At 43.8% G+C, this 21,727-nt stretch overlaps 1 protein-coding gene across 1 annotated transcript in view; it reads right to left on the bottom strand.

Annotated features, from left to right (window-relative positions):
- Window positions 1-21,727, bottom strand: part of adgb (androglobin) — a 79,356-nt gene that overhangs the window by 41,296 nt on the left and 16,333 nt on the right. Inside the window, exons 8-18 of the mRNA XM_049589388.1 lie at window positions 17,936-18,108; window positions 14,591-14,667; window positions 11,847-12,021; window positions 11,318-11,411; window positions 10,260-10,413; window positions 5,164-5,209; window positions 4,022-4,133; window positions 3,811-3,874; window positions 3,575-3,682; window positions 710-818; window positions 284-422 (exon numbers count right to left, since the gene is read on the bottom strand). Of these exons, the coding sequence (XP_049445345.1) occupies window positions 284-422; window positions 710-818; window positions 3,575-3,682; window positions 3,811-3,874; window positions 4,022-4,133; window positions 5,164-5,209; window positions 10,260-10,413; window positions 11,318-11,411; window positions 11,847-12,021; window positions 14,591-14,667; window positions 17,936-18,108 (1,251 nt within the window). The remainder of the gene's footprint in view (window positions 1-283; window positions 423-709; window positions 819-3,574; window positions 3,683-3,810; window positions 3,875-4,021; window positions 4,134-5,163; window positions 5,210-10,259; window positions 10,414-11,317; window positions 11,412-11,846; window positions 12,022-14,590; window positions 14,668-17,935; window positions 18,109-21,727) is intronic.

The raw sequence follows: 21,727 nt of genomic DNA on the forward strand, positions 1-21,727 counted from the left end.
TCGCTCCAGCTACCAGTCGACACTCCATGTTTGGTCCAGTCCAAACTGTCAGAGCAGTGTGGACGCAATGTGTTTTTAAACCAAAAACGTAATAGAGCAGAGGTAGCCTAAAGGATATACTACTGTGGTAGTAGCTAATGAGAATCCTGATTAACATACACTTTCATTACAGAGTCTTGGAACACAGATTTGTGACATCCTGATCTGCTCGTGAACTTGATCTAAGCTTTTAATTTCGATCAATACAGTCCACAGTTCTCAGCATTCATTAATGCCGTCCTACCCTGGGGGTAAGTTAAGCATGGCTGCCTTTGAGGAGGTGGTCTTGATGGTGAGAACTGGCAGCTGAGACCGCAGGCTTTTGCAGGAATGGGGCTGAGTGGTGAGCAGTGCAGGCCTACATGCTGCTGACATCTCCTTTCCTATGAGGTGAGGCAGAGCAGAGAAAATGTGATCGGTCACACACCACAGTGAAGTATTAAAAACACAGTAGGTCACAGTCATGAAATGTTCATACATTTTTAGGCATGTTAACATACTCTGTATATCCCAAACAGGTGATACTGTAGGGTTTGTGCATGCTTAGATGGAGAGCTGTAATTGCTGTCAGAGACGTGCGCCAAGCTCCTTACAGTGCTTGATTCAGAAAATCCTTTTATATCTGAGAATCTGTGTGTGTGTGTGTGTGTGTGTGTGTGTAAATCCTTACTCTCCTCAGCAGTATCTCCCCAGAGGAGCAGAGCAGAGAAGCTGATGACGATCTGGGGAGGTTGCAGGCTGTCCACACACAGGTAGTGAGTGCTTCTCACCTCTGGACACTGGGTGAGGGGATACAGATACACACACACACACACACACACACACACACACACACACACACACACACTGGCCTTAGTTATCAGTATAAACGCAGACAAGGAAATGAAGAAGCAAAAGAGAGCAGGAGCAGAAAACTGTAGGAAGGGGTGATGGAAAAAACTGATAGAAGGATAGCTTAGTGCGAGGTAGAGAACAGAGGGAGAGAAAAAAAAGACAGGGAGGTAAGTGGAAGAAATAAGAGGAGATACAAAAGAGCTGAGTGAGTTGAAGACCAATTTAAGGTGGCACCTGAATAGGAGAGGCCAAGACAGTGAATTTAGTCATGTAAGAAAAAAGCAGCCGTTGAGAAAGACAGCGAGAAAGACAAAGCAGAAGACAAAGAGAGGGGCAGAAGAGACAGATAGAGAACAAGAGAAGAGGGAGAGAATGTATACGTGTCCGGGGTGACAAGCAGACTCAGCAGTCTACACACACAGACACACTTACAGAAAAAGTTTAGACTAAAACCTGCACTACACACACACACACACACACACACACACACACACACTCTCTCTCAGACAACTTCAGAGGTATATATGTGATGCATACATCATGACACAGTTTACTTAGACAACTTTACAGATTCATGACTTTCTGCAGAGAGACAAGGGGCACTAACACCTCGCATAAGCCAAGAACTACTTTCACCAGACACCAAATCTGGCCTCAGTGAAGCAGATTGTGAATACATTTATGATATCTTCTAAGATTCTCTCCATTACTTTGCACAGCTTGCAGTCAGTAGATATCTGTGAGCTGCTGAACTCTAAGGAAGCTAATGATTTTTTTGTTCCTCAGGTAAATGACCTGTGCCTTCTGCTGTGGCATTATACTCTGAAACAGACTTCCACAGAATGTTATGGCAGCAAACCTTCTGTCAGTCTTTTATGCATGGCTCTTTTTTGGCCTTGGAAATAGCAGTTTGACAAAAACAGTCTTAACTCAAGGTCCACTGATCAGCTTTTACCAGATGCCAAAGATGTTTCTGTGTCTTTTTTAAAAGCGACAGGAGCTATGATCTCCCCACTTACGGTAACATGTGACCAAAGTTCCACAGAGCCATCGCCATGACAACTGAGCAAAATCCATCTGCTGATTAAGCCTGTGAGATGCAAGTAAAAGCTTTGGAAAACTTTGGTAAGTAGATCTTAAAGGTGCAGGATTTAGTGGCATCTAGCAGTGAATTTGCCGAGCTGAAACTTGAATGGCCCTGACAAGAGCCAGGGTTTGGTTTGTCTGTTCTGGGCTACTGTAGAGCAACGTGGCAGACTCTGTGTAAGAGGCCCCGCTCCTTTTGTAGATATAAACGACTCATTCTAAAGCCAAGTTCAGACCAATCATTTGTGACAAGACAAAACTGTTTGGAATGTTGCATAGAGATGATACACCATCTCATCTAGTTGTATTGGTGTAAACTGGCAGGTTTTTACGACGTTGCAGAACATTCATATGCATGAGGATGCATCCATGCTTGCACACACTTAAATGAAGCGATACACAATCCTGTCAGTGGGTTTAGACTCTTCCGATGATCTACAAGTGGCTAGAAACACCAAAATAAGCAGCAGTATGCCATCAAAGGCAGGGTAGAAGACGACTGTGACAAAATATAACTTCTGTTTGTTTACAAGAAATCTCCACAGGGCACCTTGAAAAGTATACTATGTGGTATTTTCCTAAAAAACAATGTACAAGCTGACAGAAGAGTAATCCCTCTCAGTCATCACTTATGACCCACTAGAAGTGTGCGGTGGTGCTTTTATCTGCAGCTGCTCTGCCTTCTGTGTGTGTTTCCTTACTTTCTTCTTATTTTCCTGTGGTCAGAACCTTTTTGGGCGTGCAGGCAGCCCTCAGCCAAAAACAACACACAGGTGAGGTCGGGAAAAAAAGGTAGCAGTGAGGTAGTAGCAGCAGGCATTGAAGAGGAAGGTACAAACATCACAGGGAAACCACCAAAAAAAGAAATATAGTAAGTGAAACACCAAGCAAACAAAGCTCGTTCCAAAACGAAGAGTGAATCTAGGGTTGGCTTTGACTGTTATACACTGACGGAGAGGATGAAGAGTGACATGGAGTTGGACTGTTTTCTGTTGAAGAGGTAGGTGACGGCAGTTAGCCTATAGTCGTTAGTTTGCTATAGTATGAACTATTCTATTACAACAAATTTAACTTTCACTTTGCAGTGTACATCGTGTAGGGAGGAAGGCCCAAGTTCGAACATTGTGTTTGCAAACAGTAACTGTATATTTGTGTAGAGCAATAGTTCCCAACTGGTCCAACCACGGTGTCCAGATTTCTCCTTAGTCATCAGTTTAACGGCCACACAGTGTCATACATTCAGCGTCATACTTGCATTTGGCCATGTCGTCGAACTAGTTTGCGGTCTCTGTCACGTAGTTGTCCGTTAGTTACTCACTCAACAGCAGGAAACAGCTCTTGAAAATAAAAGCTTTGTGTCAGAAATTAAAAATAAAATGTGTTTTTTACAAACATGTTTGTGAGTCACTTGCGGTCCATTCAGAAAGGACCCGTGAAACACTTTTGGACCATGATCCACCAGTTGGAAGCCACTGCTGTAGAGCATACTTTCAAGCTTCATTAGTAGGTAAAATGTATGTTTGTATGTATCAGGTTGAATCACACACGGCAATTTATACGCTCATGTAAAATTTGTGCTGCATGTGTGTGTTTCTGTGTGTCTGCATGTGTGTACTTCAGGGCTTGCTACAGCAGACGTCACAGGGACAGATCCAGCGGTAAGAGAGTGTGTAGATGATCCAGTACAGTTGGTGCCCGCTGCAGTTTTGGACAACACAGTGCTCTATGGAAATAACGGCAAAATTAATAAAAAATATATCCAGTGCTGGTGAAAATTAATGAAAAGTACCAGCTTTGGAAACTGAACATGCAGAAACAAGTCACTGGGTCATTATATGATACATACTGTACCTTAAAATGAGATGTCTGGATATTGTGTGGGTACATCTCTGGCTTATGGAACACCCAGAGAGTCCTGGAAGAGGAACACGAATAAATGTCAGTTATTTTTAGTTTCGTTAATAAGAGCAATTACAGTATAATCTTTATCTTTTAGGCCCCTTGTACAGTATGTTTGCAGTACAGAAGTATATAGGTGTGTCTGTGTGTGCATGTGTCTCACTGAAAGCATTTAGCAAAGTCATCCACGTCCACCCAGGTCTCCTGCAGCATGGGTGTGACAATAGCGGCGGGTTCCTCAGTTACAGGCTCCTCCAATGAAGTTTGGGGCCGCCCTGGTAGAGAGAGTCAAAGTCCGCTCTTTAGTTTGACAGAATTCGTGATTAATGATGTTTTTATAATCATTTTGTTGGGTTAGAATTTTGATGTGAGGTAATAAGTTTGCAGTAAACCAATGCCTAGCTAAGATATTTTATTTTGTAACACCCATTATTGCTAATGCAAATGTGCAGCTTCTCAGTCTGGGAAAAACTTGTCCTTATAAAGCTGAGTAGCAGCCAAGTTGACTGGGGCTTTTTTATGCCACAAAACAGATATTGCCTCTGAAATCTCCCATTGCAGAATGCTGCGAGTAACAAAATGCCTTTCCTCTTGTGACTCATAGCAAGTTATCTGAGACTCAAATCATTATCTTAAACACAGTGAGCCGAATTGGCCAAACTCCCACATAATGGCATAGTGTAAGCGCACATGCACATCCATACTCCCACTTACTGACTCCCACTATCTCAATGCATGCAGAGCAAAGTCATAGACATGTGCACACAGACACACACTCCACCCCAAAAAACACACACATACACACACAGAGTTGCTTGCTCTGCCCCCAGGCTCTTCTCAAAGCGAGAAGTCTGATCAGAAAGCTGAGGCGGCGAGGGCCAGTGTCTCTGCTGCTGAGCAATGGTGGTCCGCTAACTCAAACTGCAGGTGTTACTAAGCAACTAAACGGGGGCAGAGAGAAGGCAGTGAATTGGCTAGTTGTCATAAGACATAATTACAGTCCCATCTCCTTCAAAGTGTCTTGGCCAACTGAAGGAAGCACAGAGCGAGAGAAAGATGGAGGGAGTGGAGGCGAGAGATGGAAATACTTGTAATCACATTAATTGGACTACACTGCACAGATGCTGTTCAAGTCAACCAATAATGAAGACCTTTAACTACATCCATCATTTCCAATAAAGCTGAATTAATGGGCACCTGTCCATTCTGGAAGTCTGATATGTGACTCCAGTTAAGGCGCAGATACAGTGCAGGTTATTCTCTACATGAATGAGGAACCCAGCATTACAGAGGAACAGCTTTTACCATTGGAGATGTCATCATCGTCCTTCCCTCTGTCCTCTGCAGTAACCTAAAGGGACAGAGAGACAGAGTTAGAGAGGCATGAGCAGTGAGTTGCTGATAGAGTAACACTGCCAGAGATACGCCTCCGCCCTCTAGTGATTCCATGCCAGCTGTGGTGTTGCGCCGTTCTCGCCGAACAACACGGGACACGAGACGCGGTTTAATGTGACAGGGGCTGCTCCTCTCCCGCTAAAAGCACCACCAGGGAATACCAGCTCTAATTTACTTCGACTGTCAGTGACAGACGAGGGGTTATTATGTTGTTTAGCATGTTACTTTACTTGGAGGGGAATTACTCAACAGTTCTGATTTCATGCTCGTCTGCCCGACACAATAAAGACATACAGCTAATGAGTCATTAACAAATCCTTCAAATAAAACGTTCTTCTGTCCGATCAAGGCACAAAATGGTGTGTCTGGGAAAAGGGCATCACCGTCTGCTGCTTCAATAACAAAGCTGGATTCAAGTGCGAGAAGCAGCACACCTGTTTCATATGAGCGAGCCTTCCTCCAGGCCCTTTCATTTGAAGCTCTTCTCTCAAATAATGTTCCCTTGAGGAAAAACCCTGGTGAGTGTCCAACAGTATACTCTACTCTGAATAAGAATTATGGCTTTGTGTCGTGTAACTTCAAAGCAACCCCAGCCAAGACTCTCCGATGAGTCAGAGTGAGTGTGTGTGTCTGTGTGTGTGAGTCATCGCTTATTTGAATAAGTACTCGGAGACCCAGACAGACGGAAAGAGGCATTGTGATAGGGAGGTACACTTGACCTCCTCTCCACCTCAGCAACACTTTCACGGCAGCAAAAACATGTAAACGCGCGCGCGCGTGTGTGTGTGTGTGTGTGTTGTCGCAAGAGTGTGAAACTTTGAGTCCAGCTCTAAGGCATGGTATGTCCCGTCCACCCACAGCATGCTATTTATTAGATCTCTTACCTGTGTACAGTAAGAGGACATTGAGAGTGATGGATCTTACACACAAGGCTCCTGGGAGTTTAAGCTGCTGCTGTCGGAGGAGAGAGCCATTTTTTTTCCCCGTGATCAAATCACAGTCATGGGCTGATGGGTGGAAGAGGGTGCGTTTCTTTAATCCCACACTTCATGGGGCTTTATTTTACACAGCCAGAGTTAAGTCTTTGCTCTCCAAGAGACTGTCTCCATATTTCACATTCTCCCCTGAAGTCTACCCCCAAATACATACATGAAACATGTCAAATAAAATCAAGTTTAAGATTTATTTGTGGCTATTCACAGTTAACACAAGGATATGCACTGATCTTAGACTCAAGAATGGACCATAGGCTGTTTAATAAAAATAGACGACATGACAGCTCCTCAAAAGTGAGGCCAGAACATCGTGATCGCCCCCTGGTGACTGTCTGCATAACCCCCCCACCCCCTTCATGTTAGCAGTGAGGACATCGGACAAACGTAACCATCGAATAAATTTTTCCCAAAGATGGTGTCTGTCAATTCAGGTAGTCCTTATCACGCTGACGAATGTTCAACTGTTCAACTTTCTTTCAAGTTTGCCTCTAATTAGTTAGCTGATGCTAAAAAAAAAAAAACAGGAGGGGGCGGGGGGGTGACATCATGATTGGCAGGTATGTGTGCCAATCAGTGTGCTCGCAATCAGTGACACTACCCATGATTGGTCAGACGGGTGTACTTGACATCGCAGAGATTGCTACTGCGCAGACTCTGGCTCCAGATGACATCACCAGTGCAAGACGGCAGCGGCTGTAGCCGAGATATTTTGGCTCCAATATTGTACAGTTGAGTCAAGTGAAAACGCACTGTCCATCTTTTGGGGGGGGGTTAAAGACATGCCCCATCTGTACCCGCTTGGAAAATACGAGGTCGGGCACTGGGCTTTACTTTTGTGCCTTTTTTGAGCCAGATTTCAAGAGCACAGCTGTAGGTTGTGTTTGAGGTTGCTAAGCAACGTTGACACGTACTGTATCGTAGCCTATTTACCTGAAATCATGAGTGCAGAGCTGATCCTCTTCCAGGCACTGTTTATAAGTGTGTGAGCATATTATCCGTGGAACAGATGTAAAATGTGAGGGCGCAAAAAAAATGGCATATGTACGACCCCTTGCAGTGGCAGTTCTAGCATAAATGGCGCCCTGGGCAAAAGCCCATTCGGCCCATATCAGGATCCGCTACTGGCCCCTTGCATAGTCTATGGACTAGACGTTTGGGAGTGTAGTTTTCTGGCATGAGTAATATGCCAAAGTAATAAAATCACATTTTACATTTAGTGGGTGCACACTCCCGTGATCTCCAACGTTTGATGTAAGGTTGTCACAGTACTCAATCTGAGCTTTCTTAAGTCCATTGTTGTTTAATGTTATCACAAGTTTTTAATATTGGCTCATGCAAATAGTTATGACTAGGTGCGCTCTGTCTAGCACCAAACAAGAAGCAGCAAACAGGGTAGACAGTAAACATGGAGGGGACTCTGGGGAGACAAGAACATGAATAAGGCTTGGTTCTCTTGTACTGTGGTAAAGGAGGAGAAACTGGTGTAGTTGTGGAATGAACAAGGGTTGATGTTTAATTTTGCATTTATCTGATCCACCAACCAGCACTTACTTTAGTGAGGAATTGTCATTTTTGAAACAGTTCGTCTCTCATTCCCACAGTCTCCTCCCACTAAAATAGTGCAGTTACCCAACGGAGGCTTGTGGCGAGAAAAGGCAACAAAATCCAAACAAAAAAATTCATTCGATGGTTACTTTGAGTTTTTAGTTTGTCTGATATCCCAACTGCTAACATGAAGGGGGTGGGAGGTTATGCAGACAGTCACCAGGGGGCGATCACGATGTTCTGGCCTCACTTTTGAGGAGCTGTCATGTCGTCTATTTTTAGACAACATGACAACAAATACTGTTTATCTGTATGGATTATACTGATGCCAAATGGATAATACTACTGTCAATATATTATGCTTTTTATATAATACGTTTTAAGAGTTATGCGAAAATATAAGTAACTGTTACAGGGGGTCTACCGACATAACCATGTTAAATTGAAGACTTTTAAAGACCTTTTATATGAAATATAAGACCAAAGTATGTGTGTTTGTGACAAGTACACTTCCCAAGTGAACTATTGGATGAGTTTAAGTTTAATGTGTTTAATGAAAAAAGAAAACAAAATGTCATTTATTTTTTTTATTATTTTTTTTTTTTTCAGTCTGTCCAGTGATTATAAACAGGCATTGAGTCTGTCAGGCTGGAGAAATTTTCAAGGTAACGTGAGCAAAAATATTTAAGACCCATCGAATCTGAATTTAAGACAATTTAAGACTTTTTAAGACTTCTGTTTTTTTGGGGTTCTTTTAAGATTATTTTTTGGGCTTTTTGCCTTTAATTGACACAACAGTATGAAATGGGGGGAGAGACAGAGTTGGGGGATGACATGCAGCAAAGGGTTGCAAACCGGAATCAAACCTGTGACCGCCACAGCGAAGCATCGCCTCTGTGCACCGGCACTATCCACTACGCTACCGACACCCCATTTTAAGACTTCTTAAGGACCCATAGACACCCTGTATTAATATGTCATATTTGGTGTAATATTTTCCACTGGGAGCAGGATGGGGACAATCTCAAAAGGAATCTATTTGCAGAGTTGCAAACAGTGAGCCTGAAAGATCCCTAGTCTTTGCAAAATCTTAGGGTGTGACTAAAAAAGTCAGATTGTCATTAGATGTGGTATCTTTAAAAAGTTTTTTCAAAGTTTTTTCGTGTATAGTAGGCACAAACTGAAACCATAGGGGCTTTGGTAATTTAGTGATAAACCACATACCAAGAGGTTAAAACAGCTCTGTTACACTGGGATCTAATTCTTCTGAGTGAGTAGGCCATTGAGGGTCTTAGGGACATCATGTGACTCAAGCATCTTATATTCTAGGAGCGAGGCACAGAGGTTAATACTGTTGACCAGAGTTGACAGAAACAGAGGGAGGGGTCACAACAGCAAAAAAAAAAATCCTTCTCCCTTGTGTACTGTCCCCACAGCACGTGACCCACCACGTGCTTGTGAAGAGCGGGAACACACGCTGAGTAAAAATGTGGCACACATATGACACATACACAAACCAATCCACAAGAGTGCGTGCACACACACACACACATCAAACGACACATCAAATTAGCGTGTCCATACTGCCCTAGCCTAACCGCTCTATAACTGGTCACAGTTACACAAGAGGGCGATTAATATGAACTCTATTTTTTCTCTGTATGCTAGGAGTGAAGTGTAATAATGAACCCCCCAGGAGACGCAGACACTGATGGCTCACCATCTAATTGCACTGCTTTTTTCATCAGCGCAGTACACGACCTCTCCCTGTATGAAACCCACGCGCCCCGTTCGCTACCATCACACGCCAGAGATTCTCTCTTCCCCATCTCCCTGTTTCCTGCTCCGCTTTCATCTCTCCCTGTCCAGCTGTCACTTTCTTTCCATTTTTCAGTCCCCTTTTTTCTTATTCTGCACAGTTGTCCCCCTTTTTTTATTCCTCTCTGTCTTTGTTTCTATCCTTGTCTCTGTGTGTGTCTCTCTGCTGCTCTGAACCACCCCTCCCTCCGCTTCTCCCTTCCCTCACTGGTTCTCTCTTTAGTGCAGATGTGCCCCTGGTCAGTGGTGGCCTGGCTGGGAGACAACAGAAGTGACTTTGAGACTGGGGGATGGCAGCCTTGTTGTCACTGACACACAGCTACTCTGATGAGCCTTCAACTGCATACTTACAGGGTAGACAGAGGGGTGAGGGAGGGAAAAATAACAAAAAAAGAGGCAACAAAATTTTGCAGACAGCTGCTACCATCTTAGCTGTTGGACAGATATATTGTACTGGGCTACACAGATCATCACACCTACTTAAACTCATCCTGCAGACATGTTTCAAAGTATGTACCTATTCATTCATATATTGTTTACAGTGGTTTCCCCCATGCGGCAACAACAAAATGCTCTGTACGATATTAAAACACATACGCCGAATGTATAAATCAAATCTGTGCCCAAGCACACAGTCATTCTGTGTACCTCTGTTTCGCCTGTTGTGCTGTTTGGTGAGTTAGTGGTGCGTTCAGCTGCGTCAAGCTCAAGGCCTTCTCGCCATTCAGTCTCCTCTCTCTCAGCAATGGACACTAGAGGGGATCCGTAGGAACGTTTCCTCTGAGCGCTCTGCTTGGCCTCGCTGACACACAAAGACACATATACATGCCACATGTTATGTGGGCACATAGCACATTCATTATATCACAATCATGACATACATGCATCTCATCACATGGCAACACATTTGGAAGCAATACACCGGATCATCCACACGAGTCATGCGTGTCACATTATAAACACCAAATGCAACAGCATTGCAACCATAACCCTGCTTTGATCTGTGATTACTTTTAATACATCTTCATGACATTGTAGGGTCATAGCACAAAGGTATAGAAGAGGAAAAAAGCCAACATAGCTTGACTTTTTCAACTGCTATATGCATCATCGTATGTCACAGGGAGAATGGGGGTGGCGGAGATGGAGGTGCAGTAAGAAGTATGGATATATCGATCCACTGATCTGGATCGATATATCCATTCAGTGATCAGTGATCCAATGTCATCCATGCAAAGTGAAAATATCGACCCATATCATCATCTTTAGGTTACGCTTTTGTTTTCAAAGTCTGTCACCGTCAAACAGCGGCAGGCGGATGACAAACAGCCGAGAGAAAGATGATGAGGATAATGTTATTTATTCGAGAATAAATCAGCAGTGTGGAAATATTTTGGATTTTGGGGAAAATATGGGTCAGCAGAACACATGCCATATGTAGACAATGCTGTTAGGAGATAAAACACGACGTAACGCAACGTAACATAACATAACACGCCTGGACGGGCGAAATGTGATCACTATTAGTGTGATTTTTTTGATCCTCAGATGAAAGCTGTTTCTTGCCTTTCTTCCTCTACAGCAGAAGGTTAGTTATAGTAAAGTGAAATACTTTTTAAGCAATGTGATACAGTAAAAAGAGCAGGATGACAGAAAAGACTCATCTCCTTTCATTTCTCAGTTTTAGATCATCTAAGTGTACACACAGCTCCGGGATCGGGCCAGCGCTGCTCTTGACACGGTAGGAGAGAAAAGGGCTGGCAACCTCAATGAACCGCTCTGGTTTTGACACAGGAGGCTCTGCAAAAAAACAGAAAAGGGAAAAAAAAATCTCACACATCATTCCAGCACTGCTTTTTTCACACTCTGACTCTTTTTGCTGCATTTTCTGTTTCACCCAGAGATCAGCTGATGTCAGATATGCCCGAGCCAGCAGCTATTTTCATTACAGAAATATTGTAGCTATCCTCCTCCCTTTTTCATTTCAGCATGCGGTACTGTGTGCCCTCTGTACTGCAGCTTCTAAATCTCCTGCATTAGCACTCGCTTCTCTTTCTAGTCATATTTATTTATGACATTCACCTACACTCTATCGCATAATTTGTGCTTTTCTGTCTGTTTGATATCCTCCCCTGCATCCTCCTCCTGGTCCCCCCCTTCACCACCGTTTTTTTTTTTTTTAAATTTAATTTTAACATTTTTTATTTCCTGCCTCCTTTTCTGTCTCTAACATACTCCGTGGCTCATCTGTGACCACGATCTCCTTCCGCTGGCGGATGAGTTTCCATCTGGGCACAGGTTGAGGTCTGGGTGGTGCCTCCAGCTGGCATGCCCGGGTTCTGGTCAGCAGGACAATGTGGCTGTGCAGCAATGAGAGACCGTACTGACGGAGATACTCTGAGGAATTAGCCTGTGAGCCAGCAGAGAGACAAATGCACAGAAATAAGCACACATGCAGTATTCATTTTAAAAATTATTCTCCCATACTGAGATTACTGTCACCTGTAACCAGCTCTACAGGTAAATCAGGTCTAACTTTAAAAAGGGGGTTCTGACCTATGATCACAGAGTGGAGGTGATACAACACCTCTAACAAAGCAAAATCCTGTCCACCAATTAGCCCTGTGTAGTATGGGCGTAAATAATAAAACAAGTGAAGCCTGTTGAGGCGAAGCATCCAAATAGAACACACTATGCCCCCAGGTCACAGGCACTGTTGTGTTTCATCTCCACCACCCACTATTACTTTGGGGCTTCAGCACATTTTTCACATTACTGTGCTCTGTAACAGAGGTGACTAAGACAGTGTATATTATAATAAGCATTGAAATACAATTACATGTTTCACATTTAGGGTAAAATCATTATTATGTGTGAGTTAAAGTTACAGTTGTTAACTTTTTTGAAAATAACTTTTTGTAATATTTGATACTGTCATTCAATTCTGAAAGTAGTGCATGAGACAGATAATCTGTGGAAAAAAAACATGTCCCTCCTCTTCTTTCAACTGCCTCTGATGGCACCTGCTAAAAATCTACCATGGCACAGTAGAAGAAAGTCTCTAAAGCAGCTGTTTCATCAACTATGGTCAAATTGTCAAACTAGGCTGCTCTGATCAAATATGTTTCAAGATTCTGTTACTGCATTGCCCATTTCTCACCTCAGATGTTTTCAGAAACGTACTTTAGTGTACTGTTTAGCTGTAAAATGAGTAACTTTGTGACCCGGAGGATCAGCACCTCCAAGTCTGAGGCCACGGTCCTCAGCCGGAAAAGGGTGGAGTGCCCACTCGGTCAGGGGGGGAGGTCCTGCCTCAGGTGGAGGAGTTTAAGTATCTCGGGATCTTGTTCACGAGTGAGGGCAGGATGGAGCGGGAGATTGACAGGCAGACTGGGATGGCGTCAGCAGTGATGCAGGCGCTTAACCAGTCCGTTGTGGTGAAGAGGGAGCTTAGCCAGAAAGCGAAGCTCTCGATTTACAGGTCAATCTACGTTCCAAACCCTCACCTATGGTCATGAGCTCTGGGTAGTGACCAAAAGAACGAAATCGCGAGTACAAGCGGCCTAAATGAGCTTCCTCCGCAGGGCGGCTGGGCTCAGCCTTAGAGATAGGGTGAGGAGCTCAGACATCCGGGAAGGACTTGGAGTAGAGCCGCTGCTCCTCCACATTGAGAGGAGCCAGTTGAGGTGGTTCAGGCATCTGGTAAGGATGCCTTCCGGACGCCTCCCTTGGGAGGTGTTTCAGGCATGTCCAACTGGGAGGAGACCTCCTGGAGACCCCCTGGAGGGGTTACATCACCCGGCTGGCCTGGGAACGCCTCGGGGTTCCCTCGGAAGAGCTGACAGAAGTGGGTGGGGAGAAGACTGTCTGGGCTTCTTTGCTGAGGCTGCTGCCCCCGCGCTCCAGACCCGGATAAGCAGAGGACGACGAGTACGAGTACGGTTCTCAACATGGAGGTGGCTGGCAAATGTTGGTAACCCCATAAACAGCGCTAAACAATGGTGACAGCGCCGACAAAACTAACGGTGTTAACTTGGGAAGGGAACCAGAGGTTGGGCACTACACCTCCACAACAACACCATGCCGTTATCAGTGGTAACTGCCATATAAGCTCAGTGCAGAGTGGTGGCGATTAGCTAACCATAGGGATACACACATGCACAAACATGCACATGTAGCCGAACTGGCTCGCCACAACAACCAACAAAGAAGCTGGGACTACAACACACACAAAGGTATTCATTCATTCATTTTCTGTAGCCACTTATCCTGTTGGGGACCACGGGGGGGTCCCTATCCAAGCTGGCATTGGGCAAGAGGCGGAGTACACCCTGGACAGGTCGCCAGACTATCACAGGGCTGACACATAGAGACAGACAACCATTCACACTCACATTCACACCTATGGACAATTTAGAGTCACCAGTTAACCTGCATGGACAGAGTACCCAGGGAAAACCCACACTGACATGGGGAGAACATACAAACTCCGCACTGAGGTGCTCCCTCACCCCAGTCTCAAACCCCCCACACCAGGTTTGAACCAGGAACCCTCTTGCTGTGAGGCGACAATGGACAAAGGACACCACTACTTCACGCTATTTTTACATAGCAAATAGCGATCTGAATATCGTATAGAGCTCCTTTAAAGTGTACCATTTGTACTGCGTAGGTCATTGATCCAACTCCTAACATCAGAGGTTGAGTTTCCTCATCCTCTCCACATCTTTAAAATGCTCATGTAGACATTCTGGCCAGATTGCATCCAGACTATGTAGTATTTGCATCAGAACGTGAATCTCTCTATTTTAGGCTTCCAAATCTGTAATGAAGATCTGACTGCAATCTACAGAAGGTGAAATCTAATTTTCATGGATGCAAATGTGTCTCGTTACGGTGTGACTGAAGTACAAAACCTGCACTGAATGAGCAAGTGCATGCGTAGCCAGCAAGGGAGGAGGGATAGAGAGAAGACCTACCATTTGTCCAAACCCAAAGGAATTGTTATGTGGCTGTAAAGGGTAGTAGCTGGCACACACCACTACCTTGGGGGCACCTGAGAATCACACACAAAGAGGACTGACATCAGTTCAGGTAAAGCCAACAGGCATTTTCAAAGTCACACTATGGACACACAAAAAATACTCTATCACGACACAGTACAGCCTATTAAGAGACTGAAATGATCAATTGACTGTCATTAAACACGACAAAGACAATAAAACATTACCTTTCAGACATGAAAGCACTCTTGCCTCCACAGGTATAAATACGGTGACAAGAGAGTTATCTAGGTTATCTATGGATGGCCCTGCCTCCTATGGTGCATCTTAGAGTAAATCGTATACGGAGCACATGTGCCAGGAGACACGGAAAATCAATTTGGAGGACTGTGGTGAAGAGAGATGGGAGCACTGCGAGACTAATATAAAGGCTACACATTAAGAATTGAACAGAGAAGTGGTTCTCACACTGCGTCGTGCTTTATGCATTTCAATTTCTGCATTTCACTGGAATGCTACTGCGGGCGCCAAAACAGTGGGAGAGAAAGAACATGTAGGGATTTTTTTATTTGTTTTTGCATGCGTGTACATGATGCATTTCCCTAAAGGATAAATGTAATACCACTCTAGGCCTGCATGTCATTATGCTGGTAATACCCAACACTTTAATTACTGTAAACAAGTGCAACTGTTGGAGAGACCGAGGAACAGATTACTGTGGGTAAGAGCAAGACAGAGGGGATTTAATTCATACTGCGGCCCAATATTCACAAATGTGTCACGTTTTTAAATGAGTTTATACCTCTAATGTGTTGTATTGCAATTACAAAGTTTTCACGCAATTAACTGCACAACCTTAATGAAGACTTTTACTGTCGATGACCTGAAACAACTCCAAGCCACACGCTCTTTTCTGAGGACATGTTTCAATCCTGCATTCATCGCATAACCACATTTGACTTGGGAGGCTCTTGTGCCCTGCGGGAACACCAAATAATTCACCCTGCCACTGCTCCCTCTGCTGGTTTATTTATAGTCTGCCATACACGCATTAACCCTCCACGCGCTCCATAATACATGAGCTCAGGAAAACAGGAAGTGATGCTTGAAACAACAGGAAAGAGGCAGCTGAAGAAAATTGCTACATGGCATGGTAGTGAACTTAGGCCTGGAGTGTTTCCCAGTCGTAAAGGTGTCAGTGTTATTACTGCTATATGAGAATGGAATCATTGATAAGTGCGAGTTTCTGTACGACAATTAAATATTCATTGTCATGCTCCGTAGTAGCTGAATTATGGATGCAGCGGGAGGAAAACAGAGATTTACACACACACTGTGCATTCGCATACATATAAATATACAGTACTGCCAGTGGTGCAAGAAGTACTTAGATCTTCCACTCAAGTCAAAGTAGTAATACATCAGTAAAAAAGCCTTGCATTCGAAATTATACTTCAGCAAAAGCACTACCATCAAAATACACTTAAAGTACCAAAAATAAAAGCACTAATTTATGCAGAATGGCCCATTTCAAATCAATATGTACAATCAGATTATAATTACTGATGGATTAATGTATCACTTCAGTTCACTTTAATTACTTTACATACGGCTGGGTAGCTTGTGAATTCCCCACATTGGATCAATAAAGTTTCATCCTACTCTGTAATGATGCATCATCATTTGTTTTTTGGACTATATTTGTGCCATTAATCTGAATCTGTTCAGTAATTAAAACTGTCAAATAAATGTAATAAGTAAGTGTAGTGGAGTAGTGTATATAAGTAAAGTAGCAGCACCAGTAAGTAGAAGTGTGTCAAAACTGTACTTAAAGCCACAGTGTGTAGGAATTTCTCCCATCTAATGTTGAAATCATATATTGCATTCAAACAGATGGCGCACTCTAGCAGCTCACTGTTTCAAACACGTATTGCGACAACGGTAGCCGCTGTGTACCAAAAAGCTATGATAACACTGATGAAACCATGTCATCCGATACTTCATGGAGTATTCATTCAGGCTCCTACACAGACACACGCGACATGAGTTGACAAACCCCCTCCTCACCATGCTGGCTGTGTTTACAACATAGCACTGTTGGGGCGGGTGTAAATCGAAACAAACCAATCACGTCTTGTCTTTTGACAACTGACAAGTGGCTCAACCTCACACACCTCATCCCTCTCCTCGCATTACTGTGCCGCTAACAGCTGTTAGTGGCCAGCGACACTACTGCCGCATAACAAAGTCCCACTCTTTGAGCATAATGCAGGATCATGTATTATGCAGCATCAGGAAATGAAATCCTCGTCACCAAGAAAGTGCAAAAGGGAATCAAAAAGGCAGCGTGACCGGTGAATTAAAAAAACAAGGGTTAGCATTGGGGTTGCCTTTCCCAGGTGGAGAGAGCTGCTGAAGGAGAAAGGTAATACAATAACAGGCCAGTGGCTAACAGCGACTGGCCGCTAACAGCGGCTAACAGCGGCTAACAGCCAACAGCGGCGCTGGCCTGTGATTGCATTACCATTCTCCCTCAGCAGCTCTCTCTACCTGGGAAAGGCTACCCCGATGTGGGCCTTCGTTTTTTAATTCGCCGGTCACGCTGCCTTTTCTATTCCCTTTTACGCTTTCTTGGTGACAAGGATTCCGTCTCCCATGATGCTGCATATGCATGATCCTGCATTATGCTCAAAGAGTGGGACTTTGTTTCAAATTTGCCAGGGTAGTAGCAAAGCGTCTCTTGCTCCTCTCCTTCGGCTCCTAGTCACGCAGCGCTGGCCTGGCTCTCAACGAAAACGCCGAAGGCGGTGCTGTATGTCCCTTGCTGGCGGGTGTATTCTCAAGATGGCGAAACATAATGGAACCCCACAGACGACTTACCCGCACAATGTACAAACAAATCCGAAATTCTCCTTTTACGAGAATAAGTCAGATTATTGGTGGAGGTAATAGTACACCAGTGATGACATTTATGAATGCAGACATCAATTTTTGCCGATAAACAACTGAAAATGTTACACAATGTCCCTTTAAGTACTTGAGTAAATGTACTTAGTTTTCCACCACTGACTACTGCATGAATACACACACACACACACACACACAACACATAATTTTTCAAACAATGCACTGACTAATGAATACGCTGTAGTGTTATGTGCATACAAATGATCATACTCTAATGAATGATTGATTTAATTGACTCACTCAATTAGATGTGCAAGCACAGTGTGTAATTGAGATGTATGTTTCTGGGTATGCATGTATGCCTCTCTCTGTTTGTGTGTGTGTATTTGTGTGAGACTGTGGCACAATTCAGACCTTTACTATTCTCTGGCTCAGGCAGCTGATTCTTGCCGTCACTGAAACTGGAATCTCTCCCTGCAGCTGGATCTGCAGTCTGAGTCTTAGTCTCCGGTGGACTCTCATCTGGGTGTGCAAACATGGGGATGGTGTCTTGTAAGAAATCCCAGGTTTTTCCCAGATATACAGACCTGAGAAGAGGGGTGAAAAATTAGCATTGCTTACTGCATTTTTGAGTCGGCTTTGTCTGGAATTTGTCTGCTTGTCCCATACAAAATTACAGATTTGCTGGAGGAGAAGCACTGATGTTGAGTCGTCACGTCTGTTGTTGAGCTAACAACACTTACAATGCCACGACTTCTCGAATACCAGATGAAGTCTACCGTTTCTGTACTCCATCTTAACCTTGAGCCTACTGCAGTTTCTGTTCCTGCTGCTGTGCATTCATTGTCCCTCTATTTGCAATACATAGGCTGCAGTTCTTATATCAGCATTTCTTTCTCGCTTGAAAATAAAAGTGCAAAATACAACCTCATTTCTACTTCAACACATTTGTTGGATGATATTTTTTACTGAAAGCAAGGTTAGGTTTGTTGCTGTATAGCACATTTCATACAAACAGGCGATGCAAAGTGCTTTACATAATGCATCAAAACATCTTTAAAAAGCATAAAAACATTGAAATGCAAATTAAAAACAGAGACCTTTTAGAAAGAAGACTGACCCTCCTAGAAATGACTGAACATATTGGAGAGACCAGTGAGGAATGTAGTTGGAGCAGGTTCCTAGCCTCCCTACCATGCCAGATTTAAGGGTCATCTCAGTGCACTTATGCAGACAGCATGGTGAGAAGCAAGTTAGTATCAGAGAATTGGTGAGCATCATTTTATGTGTGATACGTAGAGAGTCATGTTATTTTATTTGAAGGACATCACTTTGTTTCTGTTGTCCATTGGTTGAAATCTGGCTTCAAATACAGCATGTGCCTCTCCTGTTTTTAGTAGGGCTACCTCCAAGTGAGGGCGGAGGAGTCTCAAGGATCAGGCAACCCAAAAAATAGTTCCTCCAAATTGGCTCACTAGTTGTGGAAGGTTCAGACAGTGGCTGATAATGACGCACCAGAGCACAATATGGACCAATTTAAAAAATATAGAACTTGATAACAACTAATGCTGGATATCATTTTTTAAAAAGTTATGATACCAATACCAACGGAGCAGTGGTTCCCAACTGGTGAGTCACAGTCCAAAAGTGGGTCGCGGATCCATTCTGAATGGACCACCAATGACTCTCAAACATGTCAAGTTTGTAAAAAACACACTTTATTTTTAAGTACAGTGAATTTCCAGCACAGAGCTTTTATTTTGAAGTGCTGTTTCCCACTGTAGAGTAAGTGACTTACAGACAGCTACTTAAAGCAGCTGTGCCAAACTTTTTACCATTCATAAAACTGTCCCTAGTTTGTATCACCCCCCCTTGAAGATCCGCATATTTATTTGAACCCAACAGCGACAAAAAAGCCTTTCTCTATATGGCTATTTAGCGTAGCCTGTCTCGGGTCGGACACAGCGGAAGTCAGCAAACCAGAATACGGCACTCGGAGGCGGAAGTAAGTCTGCACGCCCGCAGCGGCCCGCAGCCGTTAAACCACAGAAGAAGAAGGAGCCGTGTTTACAAGTAGGATTTAAGAAACAGGCTAAATGACATGTAGTAGGGAGTAGTCTCTTGTACAGTAGGTGATGGTATGCACCTGGAAGTTGTTTGCAATCTGCCAATAAATTGAGAGAAGAAGAAGAGCCGTGTTCACAGAGAGTGTTCTTCGAGTAAGCAGTACACAACGGGCATTGCTGAACACATAACAGTTTTACCAGATGTATCTATAAGGACTTGGTTGTACTTTCGATATCATGGCGGATAAAGAAGGAGCACCATCTAAAAGAAAAAGAACAGAAGAAGGCTAAACGGGACAGTGACAGGGCTTGAGCCCAAACGAGTGTAAACCTCGGTCGGGCTGAGAGATTTGAAAGGTTTTAAAACTGATCCTGAGTTGGTCCTTTTCCTAATTGACAGGTATGTAATTTTTGTTTTTATTTAGAGAATATACCGCAACTTGTTAGACGTTGTTTCACTTCAATATATGACGACATGGAAGTTATAAGCAAGCTAAATGTAACGTTAGCTGATGTGAACCGCTTTTGTCTAGTAACGTCACAACAAACGCCATACAATTATCTGTGACTGTGACCATGAACACAAATATACAGCAGGCAGTTGTCCTCAGTTTATAAGAAATTCAGAGCTATACCAGAACATTTATGATTTTCCTCTCGCTCTCCAAAACAAATGCATGCGGTAATTGCCGGTTGCAGTCGAGATTTTATGAATGAAGCCGAAGGCTGCAGTCGGAATTTTACGACACCAGGCTGTGGGTGTCATACCGCTTCGACCAAAAAGGGCGCTATAATCAACGAAAACGTAAAGTTCCGCACAGCTGCTTTAACAGAGACAGCAAATTAGTTCAACAACATGGCCAAAGACAAGTATGATGCTCAATCTATTTAACTCGGTCGACTTTGAAGTAATGACAAAGGAGAAATCTAGAACCTGTGTCTGGACCAGTTGGGAACCAGCGGTGTGTAGCATTAGCCTGGAAATCCAGACTCAAATCTAGAAAGATTTTGAGTCTGACCCTCACGATACACCCCTCCTACCCAAGGGGCGGCACTAACTGAGGCATATTGAATGCCGCTACATGCAATCGGAGAGCACGATAGCCAATCAGAGCAAAAAACAAGGTGATGTATTCATTGCAGTTAGCCCCATTGGTTTGCCGACCAGTGGGGCTAACTGATATATTATGCTTTTGCCGTATCCCGTCGGCAAAACGGCAAAAACGTCCTTCCTGGAAACGAAGGCTTCTAGGGCAGTCTTCTGTTCCTCTCTCAAGGAAAAAGATAAGTGTAGCTGGCTTAGCGTTTCTTCCAAAGCTAAATTGAATGGATGCGGTCCTTCAGCAGCTACCATCTTGGCTGTTTACTTTTAGACTCCTACGCCGCAGCGCTGTCCTCATCATGTTACACCCGCCCAGAGCCCACCTCTGTCAGATAGACTGATCTGATTGGTCCGATGGCGATTCAGCAGGCTCTGCTTGTCAGGGCCAGATCCCTGTGCAGTGCAAATTCGAATTTGCTAGGGGCGGGGCATCTGGATTTCCAGGTTAGTGTAGCATGGTCATACTTTCAAATGTTTACGTGGCACCTCAGCATGCTGAACTGCCAACTGTCAAATATACCGTACTCGACTTAAACACACAACAGACTTTATGGGTTCTAGCTGCTGCTGAAGTGTGAGCTCCACACTGGAGACAGTTGTCATAGTCTGCCTGGACAGACACAGTGACAGGGCTAACTGTTAGCATCACACAGCTAATATACCTAGCAATTATTAACGTGGCCAGCCGATTAATTGTTGGTGTGAGTTTGTTGGGACTGTTTAACAGCTCATTGTTGGATGTTAGCCGCTGCTGAGAGAAGCACAGCAACAGAAAGGTCGCCAATCCAGCAGGGGGTCTGCAAGATCCAGGATCAGACCACCAACGCTGAAAAGGATCAAATGCAGGTATCATCTGGAGAAGTTTTGATGCTACTTGGTACTGGGTTATTTCAGTTGAAACCTTAAATGTATCAAGTATCAATACCCAGCCATAATTACAACAATGGCTCTTCCGTGCTGTTTCTAAAGGCATTTCTCAATCTGCGTTCTTGCCTGTAATTGTGTTCTTGCAGACTTGTCAAACGTCATCAGTCGCAG

The sequence above is a fragment of the Epinephelus fuscoguttatus genome, linkage group LG11, assembly GCF_011397635.1.
Source record: "Epinephelus fuscoguttatus linkage group LG11, E.fuscoguttatus.final_Chr_v1".
Taxonomy (NCBI): Eukaryota; Metazoa; Chordata; class Actinopteri; order Perciformes; family Serranidae; genus Epinephelus; species Epinephelus fuscoguttatus.